This window comes from Mirounga angustirostris, unplaced genomic scaffold (genome assembly GCF_029215605.1).
Source record: "Mirounga angustirostris isolate CCGP_5_RB_7025 unplaced genomic scaffold, mMirAng1.0.hap1 SCAF_1, whole genome shotgun sequence".
NCBI lineage: Eukaryota > Metazoa > Chordata > Mammalia > Carnivora > Phocidae > Mirounga > Mirounga angustirostris.
The window spans coordinates 149,355,558-149,377,737 of NW_026991709.1; the positions used below are offsets into that span (position 1 = coordinate 149,355,558).

General features: G+C 44.0%; 1 protein-coding gene and 1 long non-coding RNA gene across 6 annotated transcripts in view; one reads left to right on the top strand and one right to left on the bottom strand.

Annotated features, from left to right (window-relative positions):
- The window catches only part of OXSR1 (oxidative stress responsive kinase 1), a 93,651-nt gene extending 89,922 nt beyond the window's left edge, over positions 1 to 3,729 (bottom strand). The window contains exon 1 of the mRNA XM_064590091.1: positions 3,351 to 3,729. Coding sequence (XP_064446161.1) covers positions 3,351 to 3,420 — 70 coding nt within the window. The 5' untranslated portion in view covers positions 3,421 to 3,729. The remainder of the gene's footprint in view (positions 1 to 3,350) is intronic.
- Positions 3,730 to 4,294: 565 nt separating this feature from the next.
- LOC123863945 (uncharacterized) lies at positions 4,295 to 21,927 on the top strand. 5 transcript variants are annotated; one of them, XR_010411150.1, is made up of 4 exons: positions 4,295 to 4,979; positions 5,138 to 5,292; positions 11,757 to 13,124; positions 18,814 to 21,927. It is a non-coding gene; the product is annotated as an uncharacterized LOC123863945 (long non-coding RNA). The 5 variants fall into 5 exon arrangements; XR_010411152.1 differs by lacking the exon at positions 18,814 to 21,927 and adding an exon at positions 9,818 to 9,931 and having other exon boundaries at positions 11,757 to 18,807; XR_010411153.1 differs by lacking the exon at positions 18,814 to 21,927 and having other exon boundaries at positions 11,757 to 12,114; positions 12,943 to 18,807.
- The last annotated feature ends 253 nt before the right edge of the window (positions 21,928 to 22,180 follow it).

Sequence of the window (22,180 nt, forward strand, 5' to 3'; positions counted from 1 at the left end):
CTCCTCCCTCTCATGCTCTCTGTCTCTCATTCTCTCTGTCTCAAATAAATAAATAAAATTAAAAAAAAAAAAAAGAAAGAAAATGAAAAGACAAGCTACAGACCGGGCAAAAAAATATTTGAAATCATGTATCAGGTGAAGGACTGACAACCAAATGAACACATATACACACACACCCTATAACTCAATAAGAAGATAACCCAGGGGCAACCCAAATGGGCAAAATATTTGAATAGACATTTCACCAAAGGAGATATATGAAAAGCACATGAATGAATAAGCACATGAAAAGATGCTCACCATCATTAGTCATTAAAGAAATGCAAAACAGAACCACCAGATACCACTTCATACCCACCAGGATGGCTATAATCAAAGACAACAAATGCTGACAAAGATAAATAGGAACCCTCATACATGGCTGGTAGGAATGAACAATGATACATTTTGAAAAGGTTTATCAGTTTCTTAAAAAGCTAAACATAAATTTACCATATGACCCAGAAATTCCACTCAAGGAAAATGAAACATGTTCACATGAAGATCTGATGAGTGAATGCTCATAACAGCATTATTCCAAATAGCCAGAAAGGAGAAACAACACAATGTTCATCACGTGGTGTCCAACAGAAAGGAATAATGTACTGATATAGGGTACAACATCAATGAATTTCGGAAAACATTATAGCAAGTCAAAGAAACCAACATAGAGGATCACATATTATATGATCATATTTACATGAAATATCCAGAAAAGACAAATCTATAGAGGCAGAAAGTAGATTTGTGGTTGCCTGCGGCAGGGGGTGGGAACAGGGAGTGACTGCAAATGGACATGAGGCATCTTTTTGGAATGATGGAAATGTTCTAAAACTGGATTGTGGGGATGATTGAACAACTCTGTAAATTTACTAAAAAATTATACAATTGTATACTTATACAGGTGGATTTTGTGGTATATAAATTATAACCCAGTAAAATTGTTTTTACAAATGAAAAAATATTATGCTAAGTCAAAGAAGTCAAACACAAAAGACAATATGTTATTATGATCTCATTTACAGAAAATGCCCAGAAAAGGCAAACCTATAGAGACAGAAAGATTTGTGGTTGCCTGGGGTTGGGGGTGGGAACAGGGATTAACTGTAAACAGGCCCAAGGATCTTACTGGGTGATGAAAATACTCTAAAACTGGATTATGCTGGCTGGTGCACAGCACAGTAAATCTACTAAAAACCACAGAATTTTGTACTAAAAAAAAATGGGTGAATTTTATAGCATTAAATTATACCTCAGTAAAGTTATTTTTAAAAATAAGATGGTCAAAAATCACATTGGAGTTCTTAAACCTTTTACCCATGGCCCACTTTAAGAATGAGATGAAGACTAACCCTATCCCAGAGGACTAAGACTCCCTTTTGCCCACTCACAGACACCTTATTGGCTTGAGGATACCAAATTAATAAGTCTCTAAGTCTCTAGAACCTTATGCCACCTTAACAGCTAGGCATAAAAAATGACCACAGAAAGATGTATACCTTCCCAGAAAGGAAAGCAATATTCCTCTTCTAAAACAATGATAGGGATCCACTTTCTTTACTTTTCAGACATCATTTTCAAATTTCTCACTTAATTTCTTTCTTCAATATGAAACTGACTGAGGGACCCAGAAGCAATCAATCAAGACAGAGACCTAGCTAGCTGTCTTTAGAACCAACCAGTGTATATGTCAAATACCCAGCAAGGACACCCATGACATGGCTTAAAGAAAAAGATGTGATTTCTTTCAGATAAAACTTAGCCCAGATTTGTTTTGAAACAAGAGGCAGGGGCGCCTGGGTGGCTCAGTCATTAAGCGTCTGCCTTCGGCTCAGGTCATGGTCCTAGGGTCCTGGGATCGAGCCCCACGTCGGGCTCCCTGCTCAGTGGGAAGCCTGCTTCTCTCTCTCCCACTCCCCCTGCTTGTGTTCCCTCTCTCGCTGTCAAATAAATGAATAAAATCTTAAAAAAAAAAAGAGGCAAAAAAGAAATATGATAAAGTTTCTCTAAAATACAGACACATTGCAATAAACACACCTGGAAGGCAACTAAAGAGTTTTCAGCCAGTCTTTGTTATAAAACTAATTTTAGGACAGGATGCTGATCTAGCTAAGTAGACAATCTCCTTCCTCCAATACAGAGGGGTCTGCTCATGTCAGTGAGATTGAGCTTCTGTGTAGCTAAACCCACCCCCTTTTGATTTCTAAAGTCACTGGATTATTGTTGTCCAACAAATACTCCCCTCATCCCAAGTCCCCACCCTCCCCCAATCACTGTGCCTGAGAATTACAATCCACGTTTGTGCAAGTTTTGGTCTCTGCCCACTGGTATTCCTGGACCTCAAGTCCACTCCACACACAGCAGCCAGATCCCTCAGATCATGTTCCGTCTCTGCCTGAAGCCCTCCAATACACTTAGAATAAAATTCCAAAATCCTTACCAAGCCTGAGAAGATCCCCTTTCTATCCTTGCCACTTTTCCCTCAGGTCCTGAAACACATCAAGCTCTTTCCCTCCTCAGCACCTTTGCACTTCCTCATCCCTCAGTAGGGAAAAATCTTCCCTGAAATCCTAAGACTCCTCATCCTTTAGCGCTCGACTTAAATGTCAACGCCTCAGAAAAAAAATTTTCCTTGAAATCACCCTAACTAGGTCTCCCGGTCACTCTCTATCAGAACATCTTGTTTATTTCCTTCCTGGCACTTGCCAAACCTTGAAATTCTTTTCATTTGTCTAGTTATTCAATGTCTCCCCCCCAGACTAGAAAGTCACTCCCAAACAGTGCCAAGTTGTGTCTACGTTGCCTCGGTGCCCGGTAGCTTCAGTTTCATCTGGAGAGAATCCCCAGCTCCACCCCAGCAATGTTTGGCACTTCGTGGGCACTCAAGTGTTCTCACACCCGCGCGGGAATGAACTAAAACCCCCTATCCCACAATCCCCCAAATAGGTGGCTGTGCCCACAACTCCAATAGCCTATTTCTCATACAGCCTCCTAAAGGCCTGTCCTGTGCCTGCACGTTTCTTCCCCTCCCAGACCCATCTATCGCTCAGGTTCAAATATCTGTCACTGCCCAAATCTCCCACGAGCCCCTCAAACCCCACCCCACCAGCCTCACAGGCTCGCCACAAAATCCCCTCCCCGCCTTGCACAAACCCGGAGCCTCACCCACGCGCCCTACAAACCCCTGTCCCCACGAGCGCCCACGAGTATCTGAGAGTCCTGCGCTCCCCGAGCTCCCGCGGGTCCCCACGTTCCCGCGTGTCACCCGCCGCCCTGAGCGCGCCTCCCCCCTCAGCGGCGCCGGCTCTCACCGATCACCTCCTGCAGCTCGTAATCGTCCCTGTTAATGGACCAGGGCAGGGCGCTCGAGTCCTCGGACATGACGGCGGCAAGGCTCGCGATCCTCCCTCAAACTCGCTGACCTCTCTCGTCTGCTCGCCGCGCCTCTCCCCACCCCCAACCACCGCCGCCGCCGCCGCGCCCCCAGCAACTGCCTCGGGAACAGCCACGGGTCGGACGGCGTCTGGGCGCGGGGTCACCGCGCGGCAGAGCGGCGGGGGCTCGAAGCTCCGGCGGACCTCTCCTCCCGCTCGTCCGCGTCCGGCACTCCCCGCCCGGCCCAGGTCCCGGCCTCGGCCTCCGCTGCAGCAGCGACAGGGTATCCGCTTGGGCCCAACCCCTCCGTCCCGCCCTCCACCCCAGCCCCACGCACGGGCCAAACTTTCCCTTCTCCCTCCACCTGCCGACACGCAGCGCGCTGACGTCACCGCGCCGGGCAGGCCCCGCCTTGGGCCCGCCTCCGGCCGCCATCTCAAATGTGGCTGTATAGGCACCGAGCTAGCCAGAATTCCGAGGAGGAAGTTGACAGTGGAAGGGAACAAATGCTTAGGAAGGAGTTCAGAGAGGGTATCAGAAAGCCAGAGGAGAGCCTAAAGTAGCACGAAGGTGGTAGCCACACTAATCATGGCGACCAAACGACGACCCAGTGGAGGGGGTGGAGCCACTCCTGGCGGCTGGGGCACGCTGCCGTCTCCCCGTCGTCTCATTTATTGGTTTGTTTGAGAAGGAATCAGAAAGGCAATGGGTGGGTGTGGACGTCAGTCAAAGTTAGTCCCGCCTCTGGACTCTCCGCGCGCTTCTCAGCGCCAGGGCCGCGTGAAGATCGCCAGTACGTTGCTCGCTTTGCCCTTTTCCCGGAGTGATGTCACGGCGTATCCGTCACACCCTCGAGACGTGCAAACGGCTCGGTAGGGTGTGGAGAAGCTGGAGGGCGCAGCTGGGTGGGGTAGCCTTGGGGTGTGGACAACTGCCTACCAGGATGAAAGGCCTTGAGCTGTGGGACGAAGTGGAACTGGAAGCTTGCCCCTTGACACTTTTTTCAAGGGGGAAGTGCTCTCTGCAGCGTCTGTCGCCACCCTCTCTGTCACCTGATTGGGCAGGGAGGGGAGTCCTTGTCTATTCTCAGCTTTGGGTCCAGAGCTCAAAGGAGCACCTGTCTTGGGGGACTCGAAAAGTTGGGCTTTTTCTCCTGCCGCGGCTTGGGCCATTAAACAAGTGAGATTCGGTCCATGTGATTTGGCGTCGTTGCAAGGGCCTTGACTTTTGTGTGACCTCCCCGAATTCGAGTTTTCTCAGGTTGATCAGTTGGGTCCATTGGGGAAATTTCTGAGGTGGAAATTAAATAGAAAAAGAGAGCATCGGCATGAATTGAACATCTTTCAGACCAGGAGTAGTCGTTAAGGAAGAGAGACCTTCGCCGAGGCCCTACCAGGCCCTGGAAGCCCTGTGCTGAGCTCTTGCTATAAGGAGGGCCACTGACCACAAAACAAAAGTAGTCAACCAGGAGCTGCGGGAATGGAACTGTTAGGTTTCCACCTGGTTGGTGGGATTGGAGAACATTTCTCGTGGAAGAGGTGGCATTTGTACCAGGCCCTGCAAAGGTAACATGATTTCAACAGGTGGAAACTGCGAAAATAGAATATTCCAGTCACAACCAAAAGGCCATTTCCCATGTTTGAAAGCAGAACACAGGCCTTGCTGTAGGAATTGGTTTCAGCCATTACCACTTTACTGCTATGTGTTGCCTTTCTTTTTGCAGGGAGAAGAGGTATGAGGATCAAATATATAGGAGCTAAATCTGATGGTAAAGATTAGAGATCTCAAGGTTTGTACCGGTAAAAAAAAAAGTCCATAGAGACTGTTAACCTGGGATTGTTGGCCTGCGTGGACCATGGACAGACTTCAGAAGTTTGTGTAAGTTTTTTTGTTTGTTTGTTTTACTCCCTTGAAATTATATGCAGAATAGTATATACTTCAGGGAGAGATTTTGACCAAAACCTTTCTCCTTCCCCCTTCCCCAGTGGAAAGGAGCTACTAACCTAATAGTGAAAATTAGTATGTTAATTGACCCACATTCTTCATCAATGAGTTCTTCTCTCCCTCCTTCACACATAGCTTGATGGTGTAGTTGAGCCAGAATCTGTTCTGCAGATCTGGTTACTTTATTTTCCTGTCTCCAGGTCTTTCTCCATGTGGCCTGATAGAGGTTAAGATTCCATGTTTTTAATGAGCAAGGAATTGGTGGCTATTTGAGCCCAGGAGCCCAAACCTCAACCTCTTTCTCAGCTTATGGAGCATCTTCCATGTGAGAACACTGTCATAAACACCGGGTATACAGTGATAAACAAAGTGACTTAGTTACTGCTTTCATGAGCGTAGCGTCTACTAGAGAAACAGTAAACAACTAAGCAAATACATAAATAGATATGTTATAAAGCATCATGCAGAAAAGGCCAGTACAGATCTTCTTCGACTTATGATGGGGTTATGTCCCAATAAACCCATTGTAAGTTGAAAATATTGTAAGTGAAAATGCACTTAATACACTTAACCTCCCAAACATCATAGCTTAGCCTAGCCTACCTTAAACATGCTCAGAACACTTACATTCACCTACAGTTGAGCAAAATCATCTAACACAAAGCCTGTTTTATAATTAAGTGTTGAATATCTCATGTAATTGAATACTGTATTGAAAGTAAAAAACAGAATGGCTGTATGGGTACAGGATAGTTGTAAGTGTATGGTTGTTTACCCTGGTGATCACGTGGCTGACCGGGAGCTGCGACAGCTGCCACTGGCTAGCCCACCGGGAGAGGATTGTCCCACATAGCACTAGACTGGGAAAAGATCCAGATTCAAAATTGAAGTACAGTTTCTACCAAATGTAGAATGTACCATCATAAGTCTAAAAACTGTAAGTCAAACCATTGTAAATTGGGGACCATCTGTATACCGTGCTAGAAAATACTTAAGGAGTTTGGCAAACATCCTCTATGAGAAAACTGTAGAGGAAGCCACTCATAAAGAGAGTATTTTAAACAGGTAAAAGGAGTTTTAGGCACGTTTGAAGCTATTAAAGTGATACTTTCATTCCTGTTAGGCTGCCAGTCCTTGGATATGGCTCCCTCCATAATGTTTTGGAGGATGGGGAGTGGGAGGAGGGAGAGAAGTTTGGGTGAATCTGGAAGCCTGGACCTAATATCAAAATTTCACCAAATCCTACCTAGGTTTCTTGAAAATATGACATATTTTCCTGGGGAGAGAGGCCTTGTTTTTCCTCACATTTTCAAAGAAAGCCTTGTGTTAGTTTGGATCTCTCCCCAAATCAGGCACTAAAACCCAGATTTGGATGCAAATAGTTTATTTAAGAGATGTCTCCAAGAGGCACTCTGACAGAATGGAGAAGTGAGACAGGAAGGAAAGTCATTAAAAGATGAATTAATGAGTGGGCTCAGTGATGCTGTGAACTGTCTGAGAATCAGGAACAAACCCCAGAATTGTCCCACGAAGAGGTAGCTGAGGTACTTACCCACCACCTCCTTTCCCTCTTTAGGGTATTGCTCCTGTACTTCTACCTAGCTCAGTGCTGGGAAAAACATGCTCCCGAAGGCAGAGAATGCACTCAGGCAACAGACACAGGCAATCTTCCTCATGTACTAGAATGCTCTGAAAGTAAACTCCAGAGTAAGCCCAAAGGGTATAGACAGCATCTACTACAGTATATAAACCCAAAAGTTGAGAATCACTGCCTAGACTGAGAAACCCAAAGGGGAAGTATATTCATGCTTCCCCTTCTATCTTTGTTGCCTTTAAGCAACTTACCTGCATTGTGTTCTGCTTTTAGCACCTGCAGGATAGAGAAAAAAGGACTGATTTCAGGACTAGTGATGCCTTCAAGTGGTAATTACAGCTGTAATAATTCAAGTTTTTTTTTGTTTTTTAAAGATTTTATTTATTTATTTGACAGAGAGAGACACAGCGAGAGAGGGAACACAAGCAGAGGGAGTGGGAGAGGGAGAAGCAGGCTTCCCGCTGAGCAGGAGCCCGATGCGAGGCTCGATCCCAGAACCCTGGGATCATGACCTGAGCTGGAGGCAGACGCTTAACAACTGAGCCACCCAGGCGCCCCTGTAATAATTCAAGTTTTATAGGCTCCTTTAATGAAAGAAAATTTTTAAAGTCTAGAAATTGATGTGTATCCTATATAAGTAACCTGAATAAAGAAAAAGCACAATTTTATGTCTTTGTTATAAACCAATTTTCTCAGCCCTTCCATGTCAATGCCAGGACCAACTGTAGATTGCTAGACTCTGCCCCCCCACCTCATCAGTCCCTTATCACATGTCACATGTGCTATAACATCATCTCTTGTTATGAGAGGGGACAATACCCATACCTTACATAGGTGTGCTTCCTCCCTTGTGCCTGGAACGGTACCCCACACAGGCCCATATTCAAGTGTCGTGTTCAGTAAATAGGTGGAGCATGAGAGTACAGGAGACATGCACAAACGAGGAGTGTGGAGCCTGGCAAGAAGCTGATATCTTGGCAAACCCAGGAAATGAATGTCCAAGGGGACAGGCACTGAGAGCATGTAAGAAATAGGTGGGTGCAAAGGTTACTGTAGGAAAAAAATGAGTCTGTGCAGAAAGGAGAATCTCAGCGTCGAGCTGGATTCTGAGCCAGAGAGTAGCTTGAATGGCACCATGCAGCCAACTTGATGAGCTCAAGCCGAATTAAGCAAAAGATGGGAAATACCTCACTGAGGTGGAGCAGGTTCCTATATGCCTGCTCCATTTCAAATACTACTCTTAAGGGTTTAGTATGTCTAAAAACCTACCTCATTAGGATGTTTATTGTAGCATCATTGTAATAGGGAAAAACTGGAAATAATCTGCATGTCCTTTGATAGAGGACTGGCAATTGCTTGTATTTCAGGATACATAAGAAATGTGTGTGTTGTTATAATTAATGCTAGCAAAAATTACATCCCCAAAAGTTGACTCGTTTAACCCAGAAGCTTATTTCTCACGTAAAGTCCAATGCTGATGTTCCTAGTTCCTTTCCTCCAAGCAAAGAATCAGAGGTTTTGGTGTCTAATGTCTTGTGGCAGCATCTTCTAGGGCCTCCTTGGAGTCCTCCACTGGACTCTGCATTCAGCCAGCTAGTTAGCTAAGAGAGAGAAGACCACAAAAGGTAGCAAACACTGGAAATTGTGTCTATTACTTCCTCCCTTGTTGTGATGGTCAGACCAGGTTGTCTGACCCCAACCTAAGTCAAGGAAACTGGGACATGGCTTCCTGTGTGCTCAGGAAGAAGAAATAGTGGTGAGCATCTGGCCAATCTCTGCTGCAGCTACTAACTTTGGTTGCCTCCAGGCCAGTGCTACTGACTTCTTGAGGAAGAGGAGTAGGAGGAATATGCTCTTGTACACATTGGATTTTATAAATCCAAATATTACCTGTTCAAAAAAATTAATTAAAAAAGAGGAGACTGTAAAATTATGGGTCATCCATACCGTGAAATATTACACAGCAGTTAGAAAGAATGAAGTACATCTATGCATACTGGAATAGGATGATCTACAATTAAGGTAAACAAGCAAGTTTTAAATAAATTAGATTTCAGCATTGCTTAGTTTGGGCTACTATAATAAATTACCATAGACTGCTTGTTTAAACAACAGACATCTTTTTCTCGCAGTTCTGGAGTCTGGGAAGTCTAAGATCAAGGTGCTGGCAGATCTAGTGTCTGCTGAGAGCCTGCTTCCTGGCTTCTAGATAACTGTCTTTTCATTGTTTCCCCATATGGTACAGAACAGAGAGCAGGAGGAAGCCCTAATCCCATTTATGAGGGCTCCACCCTTATGACCTAATTACCTTCCAAAAGTAAGCCTAATAGCATGTTCAGGGTTAGGATTTCAGTATATGAATTTGGGGGAGACACAAACGTTTAGTCTATAACATACATGTATGTGAATGTATAGAATAAGGTCTTGGAAATGCTTGGAGGTGCAATACACATTTGTGTGTATTGCTATAACTGTAAGAACAAAACATTCCAATAATTTATAGCACTACCAGTGTAAATTCTTGAAGTAATTCATTAAGATTGATTCCACAGCAGTATTTTGGGGGCCCAGAAATAGAAACCCCAGCTGCGTTAATAATCAAGAAAATGCAGATTAAAACTAAAGTGAGGGGGCGCCTGGGTGGCTCAGTCGTTAAGCATCTGCCTTCGGCTCAGGTCATGATCTCAGGGTCCTGGGATCGAGCCCCACATCGGGCTCCCTGCTTGGCGGGAAGCCCGCTTCTCCCTCTCCCACTCCGCCTGCTTATGTTCCCTCTATCGCTGTGTCTTTTTCTGTCAAATAAATAAATAAATAACCTTTAAAAAAAAAAAAAACTAAAGTGAGATACCATTTCACCCTCACCAGCTGGGCAAAATTTAAAAGCCAGGAAATACCAAGTATTGGCCAAGATGAAGAGCAGCAGAAGCTCTCAGGCTTTGCTGGTTGGAACGTCACTTGATGCAACTTTTTGGAAAGCAGGTTGGTATTACCTAGTAAAGTAGAACCTGTGCTTTCCCTGCAGCCCAGCAGTTCCACTCCTTGGTATATACACCCTAAATAAACTCCTGTGCGTATATTCCGAGCAAGATATATGAAAAGACTTCTATCATATGCTTTATAATAACTAGCTAAACAAAGGAAGTCACCCAAATGGAATGTAAAAACATCTATAGAATGGGTACTATATACAGTGGAAAGGTACTTATTACAGCTATATAAAAAATGCAGAGTAATCTCCAAAACAGTAGAAACAAAGTAACAGAAGAATACCCACGCTATGATTGCACTCACAAAAAGGTCAAAAATAGGCACAATTGAATAAGCTTTTCTGTATTCGATACGAAGAGCAAGGAAACAAAAAAATCCAGTTTGGTGATTGGCTCTAGGGAAAGGAGAGGGATGCTACCAGGGTCAGTCATGCAGAACACTTTCAAGATTTGGGTTACAAGTGCTCAATTACTTGTGTATGTTTGTGTGCTTTTTAAAGTATATTTCATAATTTAAAGTTTGGTTTCTCGTATCTCAGGCAGTACTGAAGTTTATGGTACCCCACAACCTGCTCTTTTCTTTCAAACTGAGGGGACTTCCAGCATGCTCTTCAGCCTGGTTTCACTGTGCCTCCCTGGGCCCCTTTGTTCAGACCAGTCCTTTTTTCAGGGATGCCACTTTTCTTCTCCACCTGTCTAAGTCTTGCTGGCTCTGCCAGCTTCAGCTGATGGTCCACCTCCACTTTGAATGCTTTGAGATTGTTCCAGGCCTGAGCAAAGTCATGTACACTTTCCACCACACCCAAACCATTTCTGGGCATGGAGCCTGTCCTGCCATGGGCCCACAGTCTTCTCTTTTTGTGATTATTCTGTATTTCAGATTAGGTTGTGGGTCACCCATTAGGAGCGGGCAATACCCTATCACTAGAAAGGAAGTAAAGGATTTTTGTGGAGTTTTGGGTTTGGTATTTTGTTTTGTTTTTTTGCCCACCTTAAGTTCTGCCAGCATGATGACAATTTAGAAATGTATGAAGAACTGCATTTCTCTCCTTTCTGGGGAAGTTGGCAAAAAGGTATATGCCATTTACTTCTCAACGTCAGGCAGGAGTTTCAGAATCTCTGAGGGTGGCTATCGTTTATAAAAAACATTTAAAAATGCAGGTATCTCTCATTAAACTCAGGAACCTAATACTCATTTATCTTCTGATAACTTGGTATCCCTCCCTCTCTGAACTCAGGAAATGAATAGATTCAGACAGCCTGGAACTTAATGCCTAGTTTCCTAATATAAATTCAGATAAAAAGCCCAATAAAATCTTTATAGCAACAATTAAAGTGCTTATAATGTGCCTGACAATGTGCTGAGGGATATAAATACCTCATGTAGTCTGTAAAATAGCCTTGTGAGGTTTTTATGCCAGTTTTACAGATGAGGAAACAAACTCAGAAAGTTTGAGGACTTGCCTCCAGAAATTCCTGGAAATGCCTAGCACAGTACCTGCCTTGTAAGTGCAGAGTAAGTGATAGCTGTCATTTACTAGCTGGTGGGAATAGAGCAAGAAAGCATTCTGGGGATGGAGGTTAAGCAGCAGTGCCTGCTATATGTCTGACTCAAGTCTGCTTACTCAGGACAGACAGGTTTCCACCATATGCATGATGTCATTCACACCACACTGCTGCTTGCCCGTGGCACACCACCTCATTTCTGATTGCAAAATCTGATGGAGGAAATAAAGGCTTTCTCTCTGATTCTCAGGGAATTGTGAAGGCTTGTTTGCCTTTAGCATCCAACCTGAAAAAGTGAATTCATGTTTCAGGTCTACCAAAATTAGACTCCCGGCTGCCTGGACATTGAGTTGGAAAATTCAGGACACAAGAAATGGGAACAAATGTGCCCTATCAAATGCAGTGCCCAGACGTTTATGAACTGTTCTCCATATGCACAGCTGTGAGCAGTCTGCCTCAAGAGGAAATTGCCTTCCATCATCCAAAGGGACCTGGACCCCAGAACTGATGTTATTTCCCTGCTGAATGGCAGCGGACCATGACAGAGGGAGGGCTCCCCGTGACCTTAGAGCAGAGTCTGAGCACCCCATCCAGCAGACAGAGAAGGTGTTATCCTACTATGAACAGACTCTTCTGGTTCAGTCTTATGGGGGAAACTTGATATCTTCGGTAAATGCTAACCCAGTGAGCCCTCTCCACGTCCCCATGCCATCCTCCCATGGAGCTTCTAGTTGGACATGAAGATAATAAAGCCCACCCTGACCTCTTACATAGAATTACATAAAAGTGTATGGACATTATAGGTAGGGAGGGGTTTCTACCTGCCCAAGAATTTAATCCACCCAAATCCTACAGAAAAAAAAAATAGTTAAAGATTTGGTAGCATTGTAGTAACTATTGTAGAATAGCTGGTGCTCTCATGGGCCTTCTTATGTGCCTGGGGAACAGCCTGAAAACGGGAACAAAGAGGAACTAACTCCACATATTGCAAGAGCACCCACTGATCTTCGGAAAGTAAAGCTGTAGAGACTGTGTTGCAGCTAGAAAAAACCTTTATCAGTAAGGAGTTGGGTAATTTCACCTGGAAATGTACATATGGTGTGCATGGTATGTTACATTTCACCTGGCAGGGAGACCTTGGAAGGAAGCAAATTTAGAGTGCCGAGAACCCCTTTGGAGGGTTCTAGGGAAGCAGGTGCATATGCAAGGGCACATACAAATGTGGCATTCTTCTGGGTTAAGTAAACCAGACTGTGGGAAATGTACTGCCAGGAGATGAGTGTGCCCACAGACCATCAATATAATTGTCCTTAGAGGGCCATAGTTCACAATTGTCCATACCAAAAGCCATGCCTAATTCACTCAGAGCATGGTACTCCTTCCATACTGTAGGGATGAAACCTCTCCCTACCTATAATGTCCAGACCGTGAGGGTCACTGCCCTGGAAAAAAAAGGAAGAGGGAATAAAAGTAACAGTTGTGTTTTCCAACCTGCAGGCATTTGGACAGGAGAAACAGAAGAGGGAAAGGAAGGAAGGCAGGCAGGCTCCAGGGTTCTCATTTTCCCCTAGCCACCCTCCCCAGTCCATCCAGATCTTGACTGGGGGAAACTATGGAAGACAGATACGGAGACTGTGGAGAAGCCAAGAACATCACAGGCTTGTAGACCACTTCCCCAGGTATGACATGAGGGAGGCTTCAGGCTGCTAGGGGAAGCCTTGCGCCTGGCTTTGCATCATGAACAAAATACTGTAGGAACAATAATGTAGCAATGATGGAGGGCAGAATCTAAGCCAGTGAAAACCAGGATACCCTACCCAGTTCCTATACTTGTTCTACAGGAGATCAAAAGCTTCCCTGTGTCCCACAAAGGCATGAGGAAGTGTTGTAGAGGCTTGCACTGAGAGTTGGAATGAAAAGCCTGCAGGGGTAGGACTTTGTGGCAGAAGGCAAATGTTGGGACCATGGACTTCAGCTCTGGGTGCTGGCATTACACTCCAAAGACCAGATTAGGCCCAGTGCATCTCAGCAGGTAATTATAGGAGCTCAGGAACCAGACCCAGTCTTTCATGGCAGAACCAGAAAGACAGTACAAGGACCTGCTCACAGGGATCCAAGGCAACTCTTCTATCACATAGTCATATTTGTGCCTTGCCTTTCCCATACTCCCAGATAACCATCTTGAAAAGATGAAGGGGAAGAGGAAAGAGAAGCAGCATTTACTTAAGAGAGACCAAGTTACCCCCAAAGACAATGTTTGAACCAAACTCATCCCATCCATTATTTACTGGTAAATCCAAATCTCCCCTTCACACCCAGCAGGACGGGCTTATGCGAAAGATTAGATTATAGAAAACAAAGTAGCTCCATTGTCTTTGCACCTCCAGCTTATAGGGTGAGTAAACATGCATCCCTGCTTTAACTTTTCTTGTGCTTTAGACTACAGGGCAGTCATATTAAGTGTCCAGTTACAATTAGCCCTTCAGTCAAGCCTCACCCTCACTGCTAGCAGTGCAGCAGGAAATGGGGGCCTTTGTAACAAGAGCAGCAGTGATCCAAGGCAGACCATGGGTGCAGTGGTCAACAGCAAAATGGGCAGAGCCCACAGTAGAGCAAGGAGGAGACCAGCAGTGGACATCATAGGACTGTGGTTGGATGAACACTGCAGGGGTTTGCAACAAACCCATTTTCTCAGGACCTCCTGGTTGCTACACACTGCATTAGGCTGCTGGCATTCCTGCTGCAACAATAGGCAAAATAACAATTTGTTTCTTTCTGCCCTAAAAGGCTGAGTGTAAGCAGTCCTGTGCTGATAGTTCGCCATAGTATCAGGTCCCAGGCCCTTCGCATCTTGTATTTACCATCCTGCAGCTTTTAGCTCCCATCACACATTCCTGCAGCATGAAGAAGAGGGAAAGTAGAGGGCACACACCTCTCTGTTAAGGTCATGAACTGAAAGTGGCACATAAAACTTTCTCTTCCATCCTAATGCCCAAAACTTAGTCATATGGCTACACTTAGGGTCTCAGCTGTGGCCACAAAAATGCTGTGTAACAAACAACCACAAAATATCAGTAGCAGCCAACAATAAGCATTAATTTCACATTCACATGTCTACAGATGAACTGGTGTTTGGCTAGTCTATGTTGGATTCAGCTGGACATGGCTCGCTGCGGCTTGGGTTCAGATCTCATCCTCTGGGATGTATCTCTCATCCTCTAGCCACCACCAAGCTCCCCAGGCCATGAGCTCATCACGGTAATGACCTTCATGGTAATAGCAGCATATGTATGCCTTGGTAAGTCATGTACATAGGTTAGAAGCTATGTGGAGAAGGTTGCCTGAGAGCAAGATTGGTGACCTGGCAGAGGTACGAACCCTTTTACTTCTGCACTTACCTGTCCAGAATCAGAATGGCAAGATGAAGGTCTGAGCCCACCAATTTCACAAGCACATTTAAAGCCTTTGCTTGGATCATGTCTGCTACCATCCCATTGGCCCACACAAGTCACATACCCAAGCTCAACATCAGTGGGTCAGGAAGTATACTCTCACGAAGAGAGGAGGGAAGTAATAAATGTCTTATAAATGTCTATGGTCTTTAGCAGGGTGGCCATATTAACTCCAGTTAAAACTCTGGAGTTCTATCCTCAAAGAAAGAAAAGGAAGCTAGATTTTGAGGATACCCTGTGCTACAGCGTGTATCAGTCAGGAGGCAGTTTCTTCTAATAGTTTAATGGAACCATGGATGTGTTCCCTGGTGGAAGTATCCTCTTTGGCACTAGAACTTACAAACCCACCAAGCCCAAGTTTGCAGAGATGAGAAGCACAAAAATTTCTTTGTAATTCATCAGGTGTAACAGTGAGGAGGGTCATCCCCCTCTTTACCCCTGTTTCCCAAAGCCATGCATTCTGGCTATGGCACCATAGACTGGCTGCTGATTTTCAAGGCTTATAAACTGAGACTTAAACAGGCCCACCCACTGTTCTACCAAACTAGCTCTTTCTGGGTGATAGGACATATGGTGAGACCAGGAATTCTAAGAGAGTGAGGCCACTGTCCCACTTGGTTTGCCATAAATGTGTCCCTTTGATGGAAGCAGCATCGTGTGAGATCAGTGTGGCATGAGATAAATGTGGCATTTTGCAAGTCCATAAACTGGTGATGCTGGCAGAGATGCTGCAGGCAGGAGAGGCAAATCCATACCCATGCTATGTGTGTCTATTCCTATAAAGACAAAGAACTTTCCCCAGCATGTTGAAAGGGGTTCAGTAACTGGGTGTCTGGCTGGCCCCTGTGGAAGTGGTACCATTTCTGGGCGCAACACAGCTTCTGAATAAACAAGCTGGGCACTCAGCAGCAGTACTCAGGGAAAGTGTAGCACTAAATGTCTTATGTTACAGAAGAACAGTCAAAAATCAATGACCTCAGCCTCCATCTTAATAAATTGGAAAAAAAAAAAAAGTAATTTGAACTCAAACAGAAGAAAAGAAATAATGACCAGAGTGAAATTCAGTGAAATACTAAACAAAAAATAGAGAAAAATCAATGAAACCAAAAACTGATTCTTTGAGAAAAAAAAAATCTCTTCAGTTGTTAAACCGGTAGTCGGATGATCAAGAAAAAGTACAGAAAACACAAATTACCAATATCAGGAATGACTGAGTTGACATCATCACAGTTTTTACAGATATTGAAAGGATAATTTAGAAATATCATGAACAACTTTTTTTAAAATATTTTTTATTTATTTGAGAGACAGAGCAAGCACGAGTGGTAGGAAAGGGCAGAGGGAGAGGGAGAAGCAGACCTCCGCCGAGCAGGGAGCCCCATGCGAGGCTTGATCCCAGGACCCTGAGATCATGACCTGAGCTGAAGGCAGACACTTAGCCACCCAGCACCCCTCATGAACAACTTAATGCCAATAAATTTAACAACCTAATGAAATGGATGCATTTTTAATGCTTTTTTTTTTTTTTAAGATTTTATTTATTTATTTGAGAGAGAGAGAGAATGAGAGACAGAGAGCATGAGAGGGAGGAGGGTCAGAGGGAGAAGCAGAGTCCCTGCCGAGCAGGGAGCCCGATGCGGGACTCGACCCTGTGACTCCAGGATCATGACCTGAGCCAAAGGCAGTCGCTTAACCAACTGAGCCACCCAGGCGCCCCTTTAATGCTTTTTTTTTAAAAAAGATTTTATTTATTTGAGAGTTCATGAGTGGGGGGAGGGAGAGGGAGAAGCAGACTCCCCTGCTGAGCAGGGAGCATGTCCTGGGATCATGACCTGAGCTGAAGGCAGATGCTTAACCAGCTGAGCCACCCAAGTGCCCCGAAATGGATGCATTTCTTGAAAGACACAATACTGGCAGTGGCCAGATCAGCTTGATGAGGGCAAGTCTATGTTGTTGAGCCCATCACTGTCTCCTTTCCTGTCACCATGGCCACTTTGTAAATGGGTCTATTGAGCAAGCACCAGGGTATCTGAGGAAGAGGCCATCCAATGTCCACGGGTTGGGTCATCTTGTCCTCCTGATTACTGAGAGTCTCATCTACAACAGAGGCCCTTGGATGAGCATTTATGTGGAACATGCATATCTATACTGTGTGGATGGCAAGAAGTCCATCTTTCCCTTGACCACCTTGTCCCTGGTCTTCTGATCTTGCTCTCTGTAAATTCCTGACCAGCTGGCCAGCCTGTTAGTTACTCCCCACAAGTCAGGGTCGATCTGTGCCTTAGCTGACCTGTAGCAGAGCACTGCTCACTAGAGAACATCCCTTCACTACAGGCTTTTGGAGCCATTCCAGAGTGGTCTGTGGTGCAACACTCTGGCTGCGTCTGTAAGAGAAGCCCGTGCTTGCTTTTCCTCCACTAACTGACCTTATTTCTTTGGAGGGCATTGGTAGAATGTGGAAGGAGATATAGTCAGGCAGCGGCATTGGATACCAGGGGATTCAGGTAGTTCCCTATGTCTTTGGATCTGCCCGGTGTATACCCATTTCTGTTTTATAATGGTAGGCTGACATGCCTCTCCCATTTTATGGCTCACTGGACTTGATAATACAGTTTGTGACAGGTACTTCAGGTTGGTGGAATCTCCTCATGTCTTTATCCTCCTCTACCTGTGCTTTATCCCACGCCACTCCCAGGGATGATTTGCTTATATGTGATGACACTGCATGTTATGGATTGCCACGGTCCCATTTCACCACAGCACAGAGGTTATCCATGTCTTCCTCAAAAATGTGAGCAACTCAATTCTGGAACCCTTTTTTTTTTTCAACAATTCTATATATTACGCAGTGCTCACCACAGGAAGTGGAGTTACCATCTGTCACCCTACAGTGTTATTACAGTATTATTGACTACATTCCCTATACTGTACTTTTCATCTCCATGACTTATTTTATAACTGGACATTTATACCTCTTAATCCTCTTCATCTATTTCACCCATCCCCCTACCACCTCCCTTTGGCAACCACCAATTTGTCCTCTGCATTTATGAGTCTGTTTCTGTTTTTTGTTTGTTGTTTGCTTGTTTATATGTTTTGTTTTTTAGATTCCACATATAAGTGAAATTATATGGTATTTGTCTTTGTCTGACTTATTTCACTTAGCATAGTACCCTCTAGGTCCATCCATGTTGTCACAAATGGCAAAATCTCATTCTTTTCTATGTCTGAGTAATAGCCCATTGTGTGTGTGTATGGAATCCTATTTTAAGACCACTCCTGATACTAACTAGTGTACCAGTAAGGTCCCAAAAAGAAATAAATGGCACACTCAAAATGGATACCTCTAGGAGAGTTTGATAAAGGAACTTTTTGCAGAGTCATGGTCAGGAAATAGGGAAACCAAAAGGAATGTGCAGTAGTCCAGGACTGACAACCTTGGGGAGCAAACAGCCCTAGGCCATGACGGAGCAGGGAGACAGAGGATTACTGGAACCAGAGAAGGTAAGTGAAGGAAAACGCTGCCTGAAAGTAGCTATAGCCTTTGATAGAAAGGAAGTTGGCCCTCAGCAAACTCACAAGAAAGGAGGCAAGCAAATAAATACTCTGACTTCAGTCTCTTCCTACTCTGATCTCCTGCTGGTACCTCCCATTGGCCAACCCCAGTAGAAAACCAGAGGGCAAAGGGAGCCTATTCGGGTAATCCTTGAAGGTCAATACCCTGAGGCACAGAGCCTGGGAGAGAACCAGGGGAAGAGATATAGAGGAGGAGATGGATCTCTATCTAGCACACAACCCAAACAAGTTTAAACAAACAGGTAATTTACTGGCTCACATGTCTGAAAAGTCAAGCTGTAAGCCTTGAAGCAGGGGCTCAAATGAGGTAATCAGTATCTGGTTTTTCCTCCATTCACAGGCTTCATATACAGGCGGGCTCTCCCATCATGCTCCAAAATGGCTCCAGAGTGCATGGCCTTTTCAAACACAGTGGAATCTATCAAAGGATTCATTGGGTCTCATTGACTCTTGTTGGGTTACATGAAACACCTGAACCAACCATAGTGCTCAGCACCAGGAAGTGGTGGTTGGCTTAGATCTCTGTCTGGACATAGCACTGAGTGGAATCATGACATGGAACTTCAATGACTAGGAGAAACGTTGATGTTGAATAGCCAAAACTCTGTGCACCCTACATCTCTCTTCTCTAATGTATGAGGAAGAACTGTTCAATTTTTTGTACCTATGGATTACCCGGGGATCCTTTTAAAGAATCTGATGAATTAGGTCTGGAGTGGGGCTTAAGATTCCTTATTTCTAACATGTGATGTCGATGCTACTGGTCCAGGGACCAGACTTTGAGTAGCAAGGTTTTATAGCTACATAGTCCAATATGGTAACCAACAGCCACATGTGTGGCTATTGAGCATTTGAAATGTGGCTAGTAACTTGAGATGTGCTGTAAGTGTATATACACACTGGGTTTTGAAGACTTAATATGAAAACTAGTTAAAATCTCATCATGAGGGCGCCTGGGTGGCTCAGTTGGTTAAGCGACTGCCTTCGGCTCGGGTCATGATCCTGGAGTCCCGGGATCGAGTCCCGCATCGGGCTCCCTGCTCAGCGGGGAGTCTGCTTCTCCCTCTGACCCTCCCCCCTCTCATGTGCTCTCTCTCATTCTCTCTCTCAAATAAATAAATAAAATCTTTAAAAAAATAAAAAAATTAAAATAAATAAAATCTCATGAGTTTTTATATAGATTACATGTTAAAATGATATTTAAGATATACTGGGTTAAATAAAATATATTTTAAAGTTAATTTCACTGATTTTAGTTTTTTAACATGGTTACTAGAGAATTTAAAAATACATATGTGGCTTATATGTTTCTGTTGGATAGTGCTACTCTAGAAGGAGGTAATGAAGTGGATGAGGGTGATAGTCTTTAAACACATTCATTTGCACTTATGGATACTCAAAAAAAAACTAATATAGCAGGGACCACGTGAGACTTGCTTCATGGGTCCTTGGACTTGGCCCACTCCTCAGGAGTTGCAGTTGAATTAATGCATCAGTGCCTAGGATAGGGAACACTGGAATGAGCCTGCTGAGGTTTGAGGAGATTCTGGGGATCCCAGAGTTGCTCCTCCCAACTAGCAGTCACTTCATTTCTCATTCTTGTTTATGCAGTTGTCTGAAGCAGAAATTACTGTGCTTACCACTTTTCTGATCTGTCGTGCACACAACCACTAAACTAATCTCTGCACTCTGGTTTAGCCCTTTCCTGCCCAGATACATGCACCCAGTTGCAGCCTGCATTCCAGGGGCTCCCTACTGAACCCGGAGGGTCTTGTCCTTCCAGTCCACCAGCCCCCAATGTGTCTCTCACTTTCCCCATCTGTCCTAAGTTATTTCCTTACTGCTGGAATCTCTGGCTCCACCAACTCCACCTTTCAAAGCCCACTTCAAGGTTATCTGCCTCCGTGGGGGTTTTTCAAGACCTGGCCCACAGAAGCCTGCCTTCAGAACTTGTAAGACATGCTGTCTCTGGCACAAGCCAGCATTTCTGTTATGGAGGGCTATGTTGTCTAACTCTTGAGTTATTAAGGTTTTCCTGCATTTGTGCCTTGATTCCTTGGGCTTTAAGTTCCTTGAGGACAGAGCCCTGTTTGGTTTATGTTTGAATTCTGCTTTTGACCGGGACCCATATAATAAGTAGATCCTCAAAAAGCACAGTTTGGTTCATTTTCCCAACATAAAATGCTAGTTGAAAATACAAAGACTTTTATTTATGCATAATTATATATTGTCAGTGATCATTTGTATAATGAAGGGTATTCTTCTTTTAAAACAAAATAGTAGCTAAATTCTGGCGAGGATGTGAAGAAAAGGAAACCCTCATTCACTGTTGGTGGGAATATAAACTAGCAGAGCCACTATGGAAAGCAGTATGGAAATTCCTAAAAAAATTAAAAATAAAACTATATGATGCAGCAATTCCATTTCTGGGTATATATCCAAAGCAAATGAAAACACTGTGTCAAAGAGATATCTGCACTTCCATGTTCATAGCATTATTTATAATAGCTGATACGTGGAGACAACCTAAGTGCCCACTGATGGATGGATAAAGAAGTTGTGGTATACACACACACACACACACACACACAAATTGTACACACACACACACACACTGAAATACTCAGCCATTTAAAAAAGAAAGCCTGCCATTTGAGACAACATGGATGGACCTAGAGGGCATTATGCTAAGTGAAATAAGACAGAAAAATACTACATGATCTCACTTATATATGGAATCTAAACAAAGAACTAAACTCTTAGAAATCAGATGTGTGGTAACTAGAGGTGGGAGGTGCGGGGAGGAGGGAATGGATGAAGGTGGTCATAAGGTACAAACTGCCAGTTATAAAATAAGTAAGCACTGGGGATATAATGTACAACATGATGATTATAGTTAATACTGCTGTACAGTATACTGAAACTTGTCAAAGAGAGTAGATCCTAAGAGTTATCAGCACAAGGAAAAAAAGTCTTTTTTAAAATCTGTATGAGATGAGGGATGTTAACTTACTGTGGTAATCACTCACAATGTATGTAAATCAAGTCATTATTCAGTATACCTTAAACTTAACATAGTGCTATATGTCAGTTGCATCTCAGTGAAACGGGGCGGTGGCGGGGGGGAAGGCAGGATGGAAAATTAAGCTTTAATCATTGCATAATTTTTTTACTTCATTTTTACGTTAAATTTAAAAAAACTTATCTTGAGATAATTATAGATTCACAGGAAGTTGCAGTAATAGTACAGAGTAGTTTCTGAACCTCTCCTACAATTTCCCCCAATGGATACATCTTAAGTAACTGTGATACAATATCAAACCAGGAACTTGACACTTGTATGGTCACATTTGCTTCATATATCCTTTATTATTTTTTTCTCAATTTACTTAAGTATTTAAAACAAATCCCTGGGGCACCTGAGTGGCTCAGTTGGTTAAGCGTCTGCCTTTGGCTCAGGTCATGATCTCAGGGTCCTGGAATCAAGTCCCGCATCGGGCTCCCTGCTCAGCGGGGAGTCTGCTTCTCCCTCTGCCTCTGCCCATCCCCCGCTCGTGCTCGCTCACTCTCTCACTCAAATAAATAAAATCTTTAAAAAAATAAAATAAAAACAAATCCCAGATACCTTTTATTTCATACCAATATACTTCAGATTTGGACTCTTTAACAAATTTGGACATTTTCTTGTGTAACCACAAAGCTATTAT